Source organism: Montipora foliosa, chromosome 6 (assembly GCF_036669935.1).
Source record: "Montipora foliosa isolate CH-2021 chromosome 6, ASM3666993v2, whole genome shotgun sequence".
Taxonomy (NCBI): domain Eukaryota; kingdom Metazoa; phylum Cnidaria; class Anthozoa; order Scleractinia; family Acroporidae; genus Montipora; species Montipora foliosa.
Window position 1 is genome coordinate 50,156,385 of NC_090874.1, and position 17,410 is coordinate 50,173,794.

The window sequence follows — 17,410 nt, forward strand, 5'->3', positions numbered from 1 at the left end:
ACCACCCCAGACTGGTGGGCAGGGTCGTCCATGTCCCCGTGGTAGGCTAAGGATCCAACTTGTCCTATCCCAGTGCCCAAATTATTATCATTATTATTATTATTATTATTATTATTATGACAGTTTGAAACTTTTGAATGTCAATACCTTAAAGCTACCTGGGGCGTTAATCGTAACCTAGGAGCTCCTTAAAAACACCATGTTCAAGTCCTATTTACAAATATCTTTCTAAAAGTATTATCCACTTAAATCTATTAAACTATGTGAAAATATAAAATAAGTGATTGCTAAAATTAAAAAAAAAAAATATATATATATATATAATAAAAAAATAATAATAATAATAATACATTTTTTTTTTACAATAATATCCTTTGCTGAAATGAAATTCGTGTTATATTGCTCGTAAAGTTTATGTGATTACTTTAAAAGTGCGGGCAATATTAAGAGAGCTTGATAAGACCGATTTCTGCATCTTTAGCAGGACTCCTTTAGTTCTCACTCTTGACCCGAGTAAATTCCTCATTCCCTCCTCCATGTCTGTGGACCATCCACCTAGCACGTCAATAATGATGTTGTATTGTTGCACATCGTACCCAGGGTACTGTCGCTTTATCTCCCATCTTAGGGGGGCATACTTGGCTGTCTTCTCCTCTTCCTTACTTGTTCGGTTATCAATCCATGGACAGCTCATCTCTAGTGCTATCATCTTCTCCTGTTGGTGGTCGATAAAACGGGCATCGATTCTGTTTGCTCTCACCTCGGTGTGCTCAGCATACAGCGGGACATCCCAGTAGGCTTGAAGCTGGTCGTTTTCATATACCGGTTTGGGTTTTACTTGGGAGAACCATGGTGGGACTTTGTCAATAAGGTTTGCGTCCTTCAGGATCTCGAAGAACAGGATCTTCAAGGCGTTATTGTGCCTTTCCAAGTACTTGTTCTGGGCCAAGGTGGGACATCCAGCTAGAATATGCTGAACTGTTTCTGCTGATCTACTGCATAGCCTACATGCCACTTCAGTAGCTGGTCGGGCTCGCACCTTGTGACTGTAATATATTCGTGTTGGCAATAGTTGCTCGTAGAGCTCGATCACTCCTGCAACGGTGTTAGACGGACACAACGTCCAGTCCTTAAGCCAAGCAAAGCAGCCTGCTTTACTCAGACTTACATCCTCCCACCTACTTGTGTGTAGCTTTCCTTGCCACCTCTCTTCCCTCACAGCCTGTGTATTCTGCTTTCCTACAGTTTCCTTCAAGGCAACTTTGATCTTCTTGTCTGTGATTGTTACTCCCCCCTGGGTGATGCAGGGTGACGGGTGCTCAAGGTCCAGGCCAAGACCGAGCTCTGCTGCATACTTCATGCTATCCTTTAAAAATGAATGGTGTCCCACCTCACCTGCTCTTTCTTCAAACTTTCTCACAACTGCAATGGTCGGGTCTTATTATTATTATTATTATTATTATTATTATTATTATTATTATTATTATTATGGCTTATATTTGAAATTCAAAATACACTGTATTGTAACGGCAAATCATTTAACTCCCTGAAGAAGTCAGGCCGTGACTGACGAAATATTGGTAAATCAAAAATAAATATATATCCTCACAGCAGTACAACCAGCCTTGCATTATTATTTTGTACGATGGACCAGGAGGGTCACAGTCCAGTTTTAATTTTACACAATTCAATTTTAATTTTGTGAGTCGCCACCAGTTCTCTCACCGGTCACAGGTCACAGGTCACAGGTCATTGTTTTACCAATACAGAAAGTATCCTAAACATTCATAAAAGGTAACCTTAGGCCTAAAAGCTTTTGTTTAGGCGTAATTAGGCCTAAGGTTAGCTTTTATGAATGTTTAGGATACTTTCTGTATTCGTAAAACAATGACCTGTGAGCTGTGACCTGTGAGAGTACTGGTGAAGACTCACAAAATTAAAACTGGACCGTGAAAATTAAAACTGGACTGTGACCCTCCCGGGCCATCGTAATTTTTTTTTTTTAGTCTTTAACATTTTTATCAACGTTTGATCACTATATCTGAATTTTAAGCAATTTTTTGGCACTTTTTCCCCACTTTTGAAAGACTAGTTTTCGGTTTTTCCAGCGCAATCGACAGGCCAGGTGCTGTACACAAGAGAGTATATGTATCTGACGTCACGGCTGCCATGTCGTAAACAGGAAGCGGCGGTCGTGCTGCTCCGGGAATTGATCTCTATTTTCATAAGAGCATTCCCTTTTTTTCGGATAAATACATGGTCCCTTATCACGTTTTATCACGATCTTACCATTTATGGGCCGCTAAAACCTAAAAGCCACCCGAGCGATAATGCGTAGCATCATCCCAATGATACGCATACTATAAATCTGTTAGCAGCAACAACCACCTTTCCAGAGAATTTTCACAACACCTAATTTCTTTAATAAGCCAGCGAGGAAACCTTCTTTAAAGTTTTTTAAATAAATGAAAAGCAAACTTTAGAGATTCACTTTTTAGAGGTTCCTTAATTCTCCGAAGAAGTAGTTTTGGTTACAGTAGTCCGGTAGAATATGCATGCTTTAACCAAACTACTTTAAATTTCTTCGACAAGACCTGAATTGGCTTCTTGCAACGTAGCAGGTCCCGGATGTGAGCTCGAGTCCACCTTTTCCCCGCCTCTGATCGTATATAATAATCTATTTCGGTCAAATTCAATTGGGAACGCTTCGTCTGGAATATTACGTCAAACGACAGAAGACGAGCTAGTAAAGTTGGTCACATCTTACGTTATTCTTTGTTGGCAGTTGACAACATCGTTTGGTTGTACAATACTTAGCAAAACGAAGTTTCTCCATGCCTCGACGAGCCACGGAAGGCTCTGAACTACCTCATTTAGATCCATTTATTTCGCGCAAAAGTTCGTCCCCAGGTAGTCAGATGGAGAAATGCTAACTATTGCCTGCCTGGGTCATGGTCGAAAAGTGGCGTGAACATGAGCGAAAACGGACCCGGGCCCGCACGGATGTTTTTTGTATTTCCCGTTAATAAAATGAAATACAATACATCCCATCGAAGTCAACCTTGTTTTCGATGAACTCATCGTGCCACACAGACTGCAATTTAAATCGCCTTAAATGTCGAACCATTCTGAACAGAAATTAATGCTCTCCAATGCTTATCACATGAATTTTGTTTTACCGGACGCGAGTTGCGAGGTTAACATTGTCAGAAGAGAAAAAAATCTTTAGCAAAATTTTGCTTAAACATGCTGTCACCTTACCTTCAGCTCAAGCTTGCAGTTCCATTTTCTTTCTGCAAACCTTGTTTCTGATATGTTAAACCCCTTTGTTTTCTTGGTCAGTTGTCGCCCATATCGACACGTAGTATTCACCCTGCTGACTTCAAAACTACTGCAGGACATCGAAAGTGATTTCTTTGTTCAGTTGTAGTTATTTTAGAAATTTTAAGAATTTGCATATCAGCACTAGACGTATCTAGCTCAAATTGTCCAAAGATCTCTGGAGTATAATGCGTGTATCGTGAGTCTATTGTACACGTACTGCATTGCATATATATATAAATACCTTATGTCTTGCCCGAGTCAGTTCATACGTTTTCGTGCGCGGTCGCGGTTAACAAAATCATTTCCCCTTTAATGAATGATCATTTCGACGGTTAAGATTCTGTGGTCTCCTCAGCGCGACGCATAGTCAAACAAGTTAATCTATGGTTAAGAAATCTATTTGAGCAACTGGTTTAATTCCTAATTTACTGCTTCTTTATTTTCACCACTGATGTCGGTGGTTTCCAATACTCCCCTTGCATATAGTCTTAAGTAGTTCCTGTATCGCTTTTTAACAGGTAAAATATTACTTTGTGATGCAGAATTAACCATCATAACAATCGTCTAAATGAATTTACTGTATCATTCGCAAGTGAGTAAAATATTATTTGTGTATCAAGCGATGAAAGACCGGTTCTGAATAAATGGCCATCACTGAGAGACGCAATAGCGTCTTTTTTTGTTTGCATCCCAAATGATATAATCATGCCAATAGTAATTAGAAGATATGGCAAATTGCATAATCGTATAATCTTTAAAGACTACGTGTTTCTTTCAGAACGATTGCTTTGATATATAAGTAGTACTTGACCGATATGTTCTTTGATTGGTTCAAGGGTGATCAAAAGTAAGTGGAGAACATCTCTGGTAAGCTTTCTTTTGTCTAAGTGTATTACTTTGAAGTTTATTTTTTGACTTCTGTGGATCCAATTGAATTCAGTGTCTTCTGAAGGACGTGTTTCTGAGAGACGTGCGCTAAATGTAATTTGTGATAATCCTTATTAGCATAAAATTGCTATTTTGACGGTATGCAGCAGAGGCAAGTGCTTGGAGAGCCACGTGATCGCGGATTGTATATTGCGGCCGTTAAGCGAGTGAGGTACTTTAAGATCAGCCTTCGCCTCGTGCTCAAGTACATTACGCCATCCCTACTGTGTATGATAGCTTTCCTTTACGCTGTAAATAGTGTTTTCAATAAGAATACCCTAGAACCTAAAGGGTCGCGCCACTGCCTTTGCCGGGGGTACACGTTTCCCGATTTTTTCCACCTCCTGCCGGTTTTAAGAGGTTTTGTGTCTAGCTCTAGTGCATTGCTCTTCTCTTTATACTAGAGTTGATGTGTAAATGTTTTTGTACCTATTGCCGATGCTAAATAAATGATACGGTGGCTTGGCTGGCCAACTCGTCCATATATCATCTAGTTTGAGTGTCCGGTTGAGTAGTGGAGGCAAATCTACATTTTACGCCATCCATCTGTTAACAATAGAGAGATTTCGAACGATGAAATGACAGCCAGTATGAAATTTGCGATCCATTCGGTTTGGCTATATAAATCGACTTGTTCATATCATATCATCAGTTAAAGACTTGGAGGATCTTTGCAAACTGATGAAAATGAGCCCTTGACCAAAGGAGATGCGAGTACGAGACAGGTGATGGTGGGATATACTGTAAATTTCCTCACAGCTACCGACTGCTTTGAAAAAGAGAATATGAGATTTTAAATTAAAATGATATTCTTTTTTCAATAGGTTCAAAAGCATTTCTTGTCTATTTTTGACACGGAGTGATCCGAGCAAGCTCCTCCAACCAGTGAATGTGTTTTTTCCCAAAGAGTGGTTTTCTAAAAAACCACCAAGTTTTTTTTAGCTTGTACGCGCCGTTGTTTTTAATATCAAAGACGTTTCCAAGTATGAAATCTTGCAAGAGTCATGCTTAGTTTGTTTATAAACTCGTCAAAAGTGGGAGACCCTAAACTCTTCATCTACTCCGGTTTTCCTTGTCGCCAAAAGTCAGCCTTTTTATTGATTTGATTTTAGTAGTTAGTTGAATCAATTTCCAGTGTATGTTCATGCAAAGCTCATCTGATAATATTCACTGGATGTCTGAATAAATTGGAATGCGTATTACACTGTTGTAGGAATATCAAAATTAATGGTTCCATTATCAAAAATGTGATTTCACTCTGACATTACTTGTTTAAAAAGTTGCAACGCAAAATGAGCTAAAATGATGACTTTCACGTGAATGATAAATAATGCTCTTTTCTTAAACTTAACTCATACCAAAGCAAGAAATAGAATGGTATATATCTTCCCGACACGAATTAAATGTATAGCATTTTCGTCTCCATGGTCCGAGGTTTTGCATATCACAATCTATGACAAATGGATAAATAAGTGTATAGGTGTAGTGTATGAAAGCAAGAGCTTTTTGGACGTAGAGTATGTTATCAACTCATTAGCCCACTTTAAGTAAAGTCTTAAGTACTTTGGCCTAAAAGATTTAAATCTGGCGTTGATTAGAATTTCAAATTTTCATCTTTTTCCTCAATCAATTACCACCTGGCACTCTAACATTATTGGTATCTTCGCCTCCAAAAGTTGGTGGTTGCATCCCTCTCATCTATCGTGAACAACTTTGACGGGTGCAGTACGTAAGCAACAGTTGATTCATGAACACCACTGAAGTTTTATCCATCTACCGAAGAAAATCGGTAAGTTAATTTCACCATGCCAGGGCTCAATTGTTGAAAAGTAGGGTTACAAACTACTTTTCAAATCAACTGAGTTATTGCACTGGATAGTGCATGCATGATTTTTCCAACTGGCACTGAGATTTTATGTCCAAGCACCGCTCAAACAAACTATGGCCACGAGGAAAGCGCTAAGTGTCTCATGTATAGGATTAATCAAATTAAACGTAAAAAACACAAACATTTTGTCTATGTAATGCAGAGATAGAGTTGACTAAGACAGAGGAGCCGTGTCCCATTAAACTCTCCTTGGTTTCTTTCCCAGAACGTTACATACTTTTGTGCTAATTCTACTTTTTTCCTCTGCGTACCGTTCACGTGGTTTATCTGTTTGTAACAAGTGTTTTTTGTATATACATATAAGTGCGTTTATTTTAGTGAATATTTGGTTTTGAATATTTGCTTGAGTGTTTTTGTTTTCTCGCCATAAATAAAGAGGTCGGCTGGACTTAAGAATTTGACCAAAGCCTTTTCGGTGACACTAGCTAGTAAATTACAGAACTCTTATGGAAACAAATTTTAAGGCATATATTTTATGCTAGTCTCAAAACATGTATTATGCCGCTTTTAAGTAGAGTTTTAAAATTCCCCATAAACAGCAAAAATTGATATCAAAAGTAAGAAGACCATTTTATGTGTGCGATATGTTATCATGCCAAGATCTTACCTGAATTTAGTCCTAGATATTGAAGATAAAGGTAAACCAGTGATATTGAATTGAAAGTTTTGTTTTTAGCTGGATTTAACCAAAATTTAAGACTTTTACTAAAAAATAAATAGGAATGATTGTGAAAATAAATCTTGCGCTTGAGATGATCTTTAGTTAACGTAGTGGCACGGTGAAGTAGTGGCGCGGTGAAAGGCTCGATATTGTTTTGCTTGTCATAAACTGAGTTTCGCCTGGAGATATGGCGAAACTAATAAATTGATCCGTGGACTTTTTCAATCGCTGCTTTTGTTTTCAAGTCTTAAAAGCGGGTTTTATTATGGACGCAAAACCGAAGGCTTACAACTGAAGAGAACTAAACACTTAATCGCAAAGCTGAAAAGAAAATATTTGCTTCCTCACCTGACCTACTTTTGTTTTTATTTGAGAGAAGAAAGAGTTCTCAGGAAAGAACAGCCAACAAAAACACCTTTGTTTGCAAACCCATGCTTAATGTTGAAACGGCCTTCTATGACTGCGTCTCTTGGGATCTGTGTAGGGGTTTTAGTTACCTCCTGGTTCGTTCGATAGGACTTAAAAGTGTTTCACTTCAAGACTCTAATTAATAGAGCTTTACAAACTGACCAATTGTCACATGTGCCTTTCACGTGTTCCATTGAAAAGGAATAAAAAGTCACTTTACACCTTTTCAAATGTAAACAGTCTGTTTTGGTTTCGTAAGTTTTGTGATCCATTTAGTGAAATCTGTGCTCCTCCTCACTTGTTTGTTGAGTTGCTACATTCTCACAGACATTTGATGTTATGTGTCTCAGACAAAACATGAAAAGATCAAACGAATGGAAATTTTGCATACAAATATATTTTCTTGTAAATTTGATCACGTTTTGTTTACCATAAATTTCATGATCATATTTAGGATCATATACCAAGAAATCCTCTGTAGAACATATATCGTCCGTTGCTAATGGGAGCCGTTATTTTATTTATGAAAATTCACTCTAATGTATGACGTAATTTCCGAAATCTTCATTTAATGACATGGCATGCGCAAGCTTTGTGAAATTAGAAATAATTATCGTGTTATTTGCGGTGCATTTCTGTCACTCAGTTCTATGAATTTTCAATTGGCTAGTAATGAATGTTTGCTTTGTGGGTGGAAGGAAGAGCTCTGAGCGACAGCAGTCCATTGAAATGCAAAAAAGTGTAACTGCTTGTTACACGGCCGGGTGTTAACCGATTTATCATCCCGGTCAGAGCAAATATTAAACTAAAAAAAGCGAGGGGAGCATAAGACAACTCAGATCGTTCACAAGCTGTCTGGTTTTGCAATAACCATCAGAAATCTTGCTGGATAAGTTCTCTTGTAAGTGAAACTTTAGTTCAATGATTAGCAATGAATGTTGACTTACGAATTTCCATGATTGCGCGCGTTATAGAAAACACTGCATGCTCAGTCGCTTGGAAAGAGCCAGAAAGGAAAGATTAGGCATTTCTAGGCAGATTGGTTCTATGACGAATTTAAATGAGCTCATCTCTTCAAAATTATAGCCCTTGAACGATAAGAATTGGAAAATACAGCCGTCCCAGAGATTCCCATACGGACTGTGAAAAGTTTTTGGTAAGTGTCATATCACAGTAGGACAGCAAATCAACTAAGCAGCTGAGGTTTTGTGTGGCCTTGAACGGTGTGCGACTTTGTTAATGTTGTAATGTAAAATTTTATTTCTGAGAATCGGAAAATATAGCCATCCCGAGTTTCCCGTTAAACGGTTTAAAGTTCTTTGTACGTGTCATATCATGGTGAGACAACAAGGCAACTAGCAAGCTTATTTTCCTAAATGCCATTGCCGTCAGATAGTTGTCACGAATGAAAAAAAAAAATTTTCTGAAGGACAATGAACTGGAAAGACGCCAGTGTACAAGTATTGCAATTTTAGCCGTTTCAACATCTTCTCAATGCGTTGGTAACGCGTCGTCTTTTCTTTGGTCTCTCATCATGTCCTGTCGTTTAGCCAATTTTGACGCGGTCGTTCCTATATCCCTGCATATTATGACTAACTCTCAAAGCCGGAAAATAAAATGATACACTTCTGCAATTGTAGCAGTGAAATGTGGTTCTTTGAAAGAAAACAATTAGGCATTCCTGAGTTGATGCGAAAGCCTGGCTATTTGTCAACATTTATCTGATGCCACATACATGTTAACATCTATCAATAAACAAAACGAAACGAGGAAGCAACATGGTCATAATATGCATCGTTTTCGCGTTAACTACCAAATGTTGAGGTGCTCCGAGATTACAACAGAAATGCAGCATTTTTGTCCCGAAAATGCAAAGTGTTGCAATAGTCTTAGTATCGATGCTGTATACAATAAAGGGTGTATGATAAACTAATAATTCTGACGATGTACTTACATAGAAGGGTGTGAAAAAGGCAGATAAAAAACAGAAATCCTGTGACGGCTTTCAGGGTTTTATTTCTTCGGCTTTCAAAAAAAAAAAGAAGATATTATTTTTTCAAACTGTTTGATTCCATATTTTTTTCAGCACGAGGATTTGGGTCAAAGACAAAATAATGTGCGAGATAATAATTTCTCACGGAGACACTGTAAATTTACTTTGAAGAAATTAGAATAGAAAAGGGAAATTGCCACCAATAAAGAGAAAAGTTAAGGTTTTGAAAATTTTCATTTCTGTGTGGAAGACGATATTTGCTTGCAATTACACTGTAGTATATGTAATATTTCCTAGTTATTTCAGGGAAGTCACTGAACTAATTGGACTGATGGCACAAAAGCGACGGCTACCAATCTTTGCTTTTCTCCTTTTCAGATTCCTTTTGTTTTATCTAATTGGAATAATAAAAAAGGGAAACAGCAAATGTTAGTCAGCAAGCAGAAAGAGCCTGTCATTCACTCGGCTTAATGTCTACTTGGGTTAAAAGGTACTTTAGATTGGTCGAATGTAGAAAGCTCAAGGGTGTATATGCTGCAAAAGCCAGAACAAGACAAATCAGTTGTCTGGATGGCTTTGGGTATCACTACATTTTTGATATTTCATTGATCGGCTCAACAAATCTTTAACTGGATATCAAACATGACCGATCAAAAAGCACATTTGGAAAAAAAAATGAGACATTCCCCAGTCGTCCTCCTTCGGCCGAGAACACTCTGAAGCTTTCCTGGAAGTTGTAATAAGGTTTAGGCCGACTTATTTGAACAATACATTGGTGGCAATATTTTTACTTCCGTCGAGGTATTTGCTTGATTTTCACTATTATTTTTTTGAATAATTGGCACTCACTTATATATTAGCGATCCAATGAATATTTGCAACAAATTTCTTTTCTTACAAGAAGTAATTTGAGATCTTGATGGGCGGAGCTTTTGAAAGGCGGTCAAAACAGTGAAGTTATTAAGATACGAAGGCGAAGTGTAAAAAAAACTCTTTTCAATCGTTATTTTCAGTTGCATAGACCAGATAATTGGTAACCCAAGCCATTTTTTTAGAATTACAAAGAAACCAGTCCCAACTATTGATTTCAATATTAAATTTACAATAGATTTTAAATTTCAAGATTCAGAATTTTTTTGTGAATTGATAAGCAGGACCCTGCCATTTCCCGTTTGCCGCTGCCGTAAACGCCATGCTTAACCTCTCCATTATGAATCAATTGCCAAGTCTAGGGGTAAATCTACTCGTCCAACATGCTATTATACGTACAAGTTATCGAAGCTAGTGTTGACGTATATCTGTATTGCGTTTGAAAGCATTCAGCTTGGTTTCTTATTCTCAAAGTCCAAAGAGAAACCACTTTACAAAAAGTAGGGGTGTTAAAAAGACGGAAAAGAAACTCACAAACCCTTTAGAGATTTAAAGGGTAACCAATGGATAGATATAAGTAAACCTGTCAACCAAGATTAACTGATGCAATTACTGAAATGCACAGCATCAGAGAAGACGTATGTATCGGTTTGATACGCCTGGGTGAACAAATTGATGAGGCCAGTGAAACATTTGCATCACTTTACCGTCACAAGTTGACGAGTGAAGTGGACTGCAGAATACCAGGCCAGTGTTCTGTTCTTGTAGCAGCATCGTCTCAGGAACGAGACATATAACAATACACGCCATCCATATGCAAATAAATGACCGGTTAGTCTGTAGTTTAGCTTGGAAGATCATTAAGAAGGAATATGGCTCTAGCTTATAACATGAGACTTAATCACCAAAGCTTTAAGGTTCTTTGCTCTAGTTTCGTTGTTTATTTTAATAAGGGAAAGTGTGAGTCCTTACTTCGTCACTGAATATGACCCAACCTGTTGGAGTACTTAAAGCGGCGAGCGGACCTTGTTTTGTTCAGAGGCGCGCCGCAAAGTCAAACAAGAAAATTAATATTGACTAACTCGCGCGACCAAAACGCAGTTTGCCGTTGGCGCTTGAAGATGCGATTTCGCAGAATTATGAAAATCGAAATAAGTAGCTTAAAATCTACTCGCAACCGAGTACCTTTTGAAACAAAAGGAGAGTGTTTTGTTTGGTACAGAGAACATATTTTGATACTCTGATGTAGCGACATGCACTTTTGCTTGCTCTTAAGATACCGTGGTAAAAAAAAAAAATTTTTCATAAAAGTTTAGTTATGGAATTGAAAAACTGACGACTTTTCATTAACATTAACTTCGTATAGTATGCGCTGTCTTAATTAGATTTTAAGGAAAGCACTTGGTAAATCCAGCGAAACTTTTAATACCCTAAATCAATCATACCGACAGCCAAACTTTTAATACCCTGAATCAATCTTACCGACATTAAATTTATTTTATGTAGTTCCTACCTTTCTTAAATATAGAAAAAGGTTTAATTTAGATTACTGAAATGTTTTCTTCATTTATTGACATCAAGAACCCATTCTTGAAATTGGCAAGGTTTCCTTGTCTCTTTTTCTTTTCATTTTGCGTTCAGATTTTATATTAATCGTTTGGCTGACAAGGCACTTGAGGGATTAGTAATCTACAATACCCATTAAATGTAAGCCTTTTGGTCCCTTACAATTGGTAGTATTTCATAGCAAAACCGTTAAACCACTTGAAAATCTCTTGGTCAGTATTGCTCTGGCACATGCACAAATTGTGGCGACAAACCAATCAATGATTGAAGCTAGAGGGTGCCAAACGGTTTAAGGTCCCTTCCGTGTATTGCTGTAGTCAAATGCCTGATCTGCGTGTAGTAAGCGTGTGGTCTATCAGTGACCAATTTGAAACATAAACGTCTCAGGCAAAAGCTGTAGCCAAACTCTATTTGTTTCCTTCGGTATGTCCTGTGAGAAACGACACAACACCACAGTCAAGTGAATTTCGCTTTACGCTGTCCTCCTAATTGCTCCAAAACTTTGTACATTAGGAAGAACAAACTGTAATCTGAAACATTGCGTTCCTGTACCTCCACAGAATAAAACAAATGCAAATATATTGCTACTGCTATTTAATTACTCCGTAATATTGTTATGTAGGCTGTTCTGCAGGGCGTAGCTAGCCAGTTAACTTTACCACCCTGGGTCCTTCTGGATTGTTCTCTTATTTGCAAACTGTTCCTCTGAATAGCTAGGGTAGAATGAAGAACTTGATCGTAGTGGAATAAGTGCCATAATATAACGGCCCTTTAATTAATAAACCTAATTTATACTTTGCGTCTAACCAACGAGTATTGATTGAAGCTGACACATTTTTAACTACACTTTCCTATAGGAAATTTTCATTGCAACTCTTAAACTAAAGCAAGTGTTTTTAAAATGTTTTCAAGCCTAAATCCTAAAATATAATAGCCTCATTTAAAAATTAGACGTTTTAGTTTTTAGGGGGAAAGGATTACAGAGACCACCGCGCACCATTAAGTATCGGATTACGATGTGGGAGGTCACGTGTCCGAAAACTCAGGGTCTTAAATTATAACTGAAAATTAAGAAAGCAATGATTTTGTGATATCATCTGCAAATGGTTAGAATAAAAAGTCTTCTCGGATGAGAACTATAAATCACAGGCCCAGTTTTACAACCTTCAGCCTTCATATAATCTGTGGAACGTTAGGAATTCACACAGTCTTCGCAGAGAGTAGGACACGGAGTTCTCTTTGGAACACGGCTCATCCCATTCTCTCCGGCAAAAAATGGCCAGCCAGGATGTGCGGTGAATGGGTTTTGGAGACTGTCCGTGACAGTGACTGTGCATGACTTTGGATATACATTATAGTGCTGACAGAGCTATTTTAGGCCTCCAAACATGTATCTTAAACGAGATACAACGCATCGAATGTGTAAATTGTTCCACCAGGTAAAAAGACGGTTGACACCTTAAACCAGCACTGAGATTTATTTTGAGCCATTGGGGTTTTGTTAGTTTGAAACCTTGCGTAGATTATCAAACCAGTGATATATCGAAACACCTGCAGACGCTTTGTCGCATTTCCGAAATGAGGCCACCTTTGCAGGAACAGCTACAAGTCAAAGGGACTTTTCGAGGTGCTGTAACGTGTAGATAACGATGTAAGTAAAGCGCTTACCATAATTGCGCTTAAACAAAATATAGTAAAGAAATAAAAAAGACGTTTTGTATCAAAATGGAATGCTAACCTGGTTAAATGCCAATACGATGCAACACTTTGTTTGCCAATTTCCTGGTGTTCTGGAACATTGTCGCTACATTTTTTGAAATTTTGGAGCGATGTCGCTTGTCGCCAAGAACCCTTGTAAGGCCTCATTGTTCCTCCGGCCTAGTTGAGACAGGGCGGACAATTAATTCTTTTGCGTCGAAAACAAACAAGCCGCGACACCTTGGCATTCACTTAACTGTTGCGAATAAGACGGAGTATCATTGGCTGACGCTGATGGTTTGTTCTAGTTCTGGAAACATTTTGATCTAGCTTCCTTCTAAGAGACAACAAGTATGTCCCTTACGTGAGATGGTCTTGATTAATTCACATTGTTTTTTCTTATACAGGTAAAATGCCAGACCCGACAAATGAATCATTATTGGCCAACGCGACACAAACGTTGCATACAGGTGGAATGGAACAATCAGCTTATGCACCCCTTGACAGGGACTCAGTTATAGCAGCTTGGTTCTTTTATACAATCATAGCATTAGTAGCAGTATTTGGTAATCTCATGGTGGTAACAGCCTTTTTCATCAACGACAAACTTCGCACAGTGACAAACTACTTTGTCCTTGGCTTAGCAATAGCGGACATTTTGGTTGGGGCGATTTCTGTTCCTTTGTGGATGTACATGTTGAAAGCCTATGCCTCCCCGACAGGGAACGAAAATTTCCAAGGTTTGGAGACGTTTTACACCACAATGGATAGCTTTGCAGGGATCTCGTCTATTCTTCACCTCATGGCCATTTCCATGGAGCGATATTTCTGTGTTGGTTGGGCCGTGAAGCACCGCAATACGCCTAAATACGTGTATTACATCGCCTTGTTCATGGTCTGGTTGATTTCTGCACTAGCGGCGTGTGTGAAACTTATCATCCCTCGCATCGAACCAAAAGACCGAGCACTTGTGACATCCATTGTGTTCTTTCTTCTGCCATTGACCATCATCGTGGTTGCGTATGCTGCCATTTGGAAAATCGCCACGACCAGGATGAACAACAACCCGAGTAAACGCTCCCTGAAGCGCGAAATTCGCACGGCCACCACCATTGCCTTCGTTATCGGCTTTTTCTTGGTTGCCTGGACACCATTTTTTGTCACTCTAATCACTGTAAATTACTGTACTAAATGCCCATTCCATTGGTCTGCCCTTATCTTTTACAAATTTTTGCATTATTCCAACTCGTCAATCAATCCTATTGTATATGGCGTCCGCATTCCTGAATTTAGGAAGACATTCAAATTCATCATCAAGCGAATTTTTGGACCAGTTTGTGGACCATGTACACTGTGTAGAAGAAACTAGACAACTGCTTTGTAATCGTCACATTGATGCCAGATCAACGTTATCCGACTTGAAGATATTCAGGGTCCTGCAACGTTAGCATCAAAATCATTCCCCAAGAGAAGCTACGCCTATTGCGCAGGCAGGGCGGAACAATCGCCGTAAACTGTGGAGTACACGAAAATCAAGTGCAATATGAAGACAGATCACTAATCCGAAAATGTACCGAAATAACCTGTGAATGGAACTTCAAAATACTACTTGCTTAATAACTTTTAAGTACTCATTTATTTGTGATAATACCGGGGTTTTTTTTCTAAGAAAACCAATTTTAAATTCCCAAAAGATGCCAAAGGAGCTTTTTTTCCGGTTAGAAGTCGCCTTTCTTTCGTAGCTCGTGCCAGGAACAATTGACATTTAGATGAGTTTAACTCAAATAACGAGGCAGTTTTAAGGGACAGCCTTAATTTAAAACTTGAAAACTGGTGGAGACCTGGCTTTTGTGTCAATTCTGAGTTGTCGAAAACTTCCATCTCTGCATGGAAGCATCGGTCAACTCATTTTCAGGAGATACGCTCTACTATGTTCTCTTGCTCTCTGGAATATGACAATTTGAACTCTCCTCAATCAATTGGTTAGTAGGAAGCGACATTGAAGTGCTCCTATTAAATATGACAGCGGTGAAAGCCACTAGTTACCATTCTTCCCTCGCCTTATATAACCGTCGAGGAGACAGTCTTATATAAATCCTGTAAACTGCACAGGCTTGAACAGGCTGGCGCGGTGGTTATGTTATTCCTAGTCCTGTATTTTGTTCGTGAGGCCATAACAAAAAGCTGATCCGTGTAATTTTTTCCGAAAAATGTTCCTGGTCAGCTTGCAGAAGTTCGCGAGAACGTCTACCCCAAATCTTGGCGGGTACCTACATTTTGTGTCAAAATGATTAACTGCTAATAATGTTTTAACGAAATGAATGTTACTTAAGTAAGTGGAGGGCATGGTCTTTCCCCTCTTAAGTCTCAAGGGTACTTAGCCGACCACTAATTAGGGAGAATACAAATCAACTGAAATCAGAACAAATCGAATCAAATGTTAGTTTTGAGGGGAGGGGAAAACCTGAGTAACCGGAGAAAAACCTCTCGGAGCAGAGTAGAGAACCAACAAATTCAATCCACATATGGCATCGAAGCCGAAAATGGATCCCGGCCCACGAGGGTGGAAGGCAAGTGCTCTCACCATTGCTCGAACCCTGCTCCCCAACATATATCTGTTTGCCATTTGGTTTTCTTTGCTTTTTAGCTTTATTCAGTATTTTTCTTAAAGGGAAAGTACGGACTAGAAAAAGTTTCTCTAAATTACGAAAACTTTTCCCCAGGAATTTGAAAATAATTGCCGTTTTGTCCAGTTCCCTGTTAAAATGTGACAAGAGCACTTTGAAGTTGCCTCTTTCGTGACTTGGAGAGGGCCATCTTGGATATGACGTGTTAAAGTCAACAAACTTGTTCGACCTTACCAAGTTCTTCGATCCGCGATCACTTTCTCAATGTTGTGTAACCTTTCTGCTTCGAGAAATTCAAATGTAAGATGAATTATGGTAAACGGTCTTGTGGTTCAATAGTTAGTAGGCCATGTAGGCCATAAGTACGACAGAAACTCAAATCACTTAATACTTATAGATTTTCTAGTCAATCGAAGCCAGACTTGGAAAGTTTTTCAGCGGAAGGCTCACTAAGGAAGAGCTTTCTCACCACAATTTCCCCGCACACGTGAGGAAACGGCTGAGCAAACCGCCTTGCGAGGCAGTTTGCTCAGCTCTTTCCTCAAGTGTGCGGCGGGCTTGAGCAAACTGCCTCGCAAGGCGGTTTGCTTGACCGTTTCCTTACCGTGTGCGGGGAACTTTTGGTGAGAAATTCGCTTCGCGAGGCCGTGAGGAAGAAAACAAACATGTTTGATATTTTTCGCCTCGCGAGGCAAATTCCTCATTGTGTGCGGCCATCGTGAGAATCAAGTTGAGCTTGGTCAATGAAGCCTCCAATAAAAATTCATGGCATTCTCACGTGACCAGTGCCGTCGGGATTTCTTCCTCCGACACCATCTTGAACCGCTGGAGTCACGTGAATATGCCATGTATCTTTATTGGATGCTTGATTAAACCAAGCTCAGCTCGATTCTCACGATGCCCGCACACCGTGAGAAATTTGTCTCGCGAGGCCAAAAATATCAAACATGTTTGATTTTATCCTCAAGGCCTCGCGAGGCGTATTTCTCACCACAATTTCCCCGCACACGTGAGGAAAAGGCTGAGCAAACCGCCTCACGAGGCAGTTTTCTCAGCTCTTTTCTCAAGTGTGCGGCGTGCTTTACGAGCACCCTCATGCCCATGTTTGTGAAAAAGCACCGTGAAGTATTCCTTGCGGCTGGTTTAGGCATTGTTTCATCTTTCAACATTGGGCAAAACCAAATCAACTCCATTCTCAGAGGGCACTGGGGAAAGAAGCTAGAATAAAAAACTGGCCTTAATCCAATTTTCCCAAGGTAATCTTTACAGAATAAGATTATTGAAGGAACACTTTTGAGTGCCAACCTTAAGCGTTTTAAAACAAGCGCAAACAATATTAATAGTCTTTAAATTCACAAAATGTCAAACAGCATATTTTAGTCTCATATTCAATTAGATTTGGCTGCAATATTCCTTAAAATATGCAGAACTATTTACCATAAAATGTG

At 39.0% G+C, this 17,410-nt stretch overlaps 1 protein-coding gene across 5 annotated transcripts in view; it reads left to right on the forward strand.

Moving 5' to 3' along the window:
* LOC138007641 (octopamine receptor beta-2R-like) overlaps nt 1–16,413 on the forward strand; it is a 24,063-nt gene extending 7,650 nt beyond the window's left edge. Inside the window, exons 1-3 of one of the 5 annotated variants that reach the window (XM_068854675.1) lie at nt 7,926–8,109; nt 8,295–8,364; nt 13,743–16,410. In XM_068854675.1, coding sequence (XP_068710776.1) covers nt 13,748–14,704 — 957 coding nt within the window. In that variant the 5' untranslated portion in view covers nt 7,926–8,109; nt 8,295–8,364; nt 13,743–13,747 and the 3' untranslated portion in view covers nt 14,705–16,410. Of the gene's footprint in view, nt 1–5,893; nt 6,041–7,924; nt 8,110–8,294; nt 8,365–9,571; nt 9,692–13,742 lie in introns of those variants that run through there. The other 4 variants (XM_068854677.1, XM_068854676.1, XM_068854678.1 and 1 more) reach the window with 4 other exon arrangements.
* The last annotated feature ends 997 nt before the right edge of the window (nt 16,414–17,410 follow it).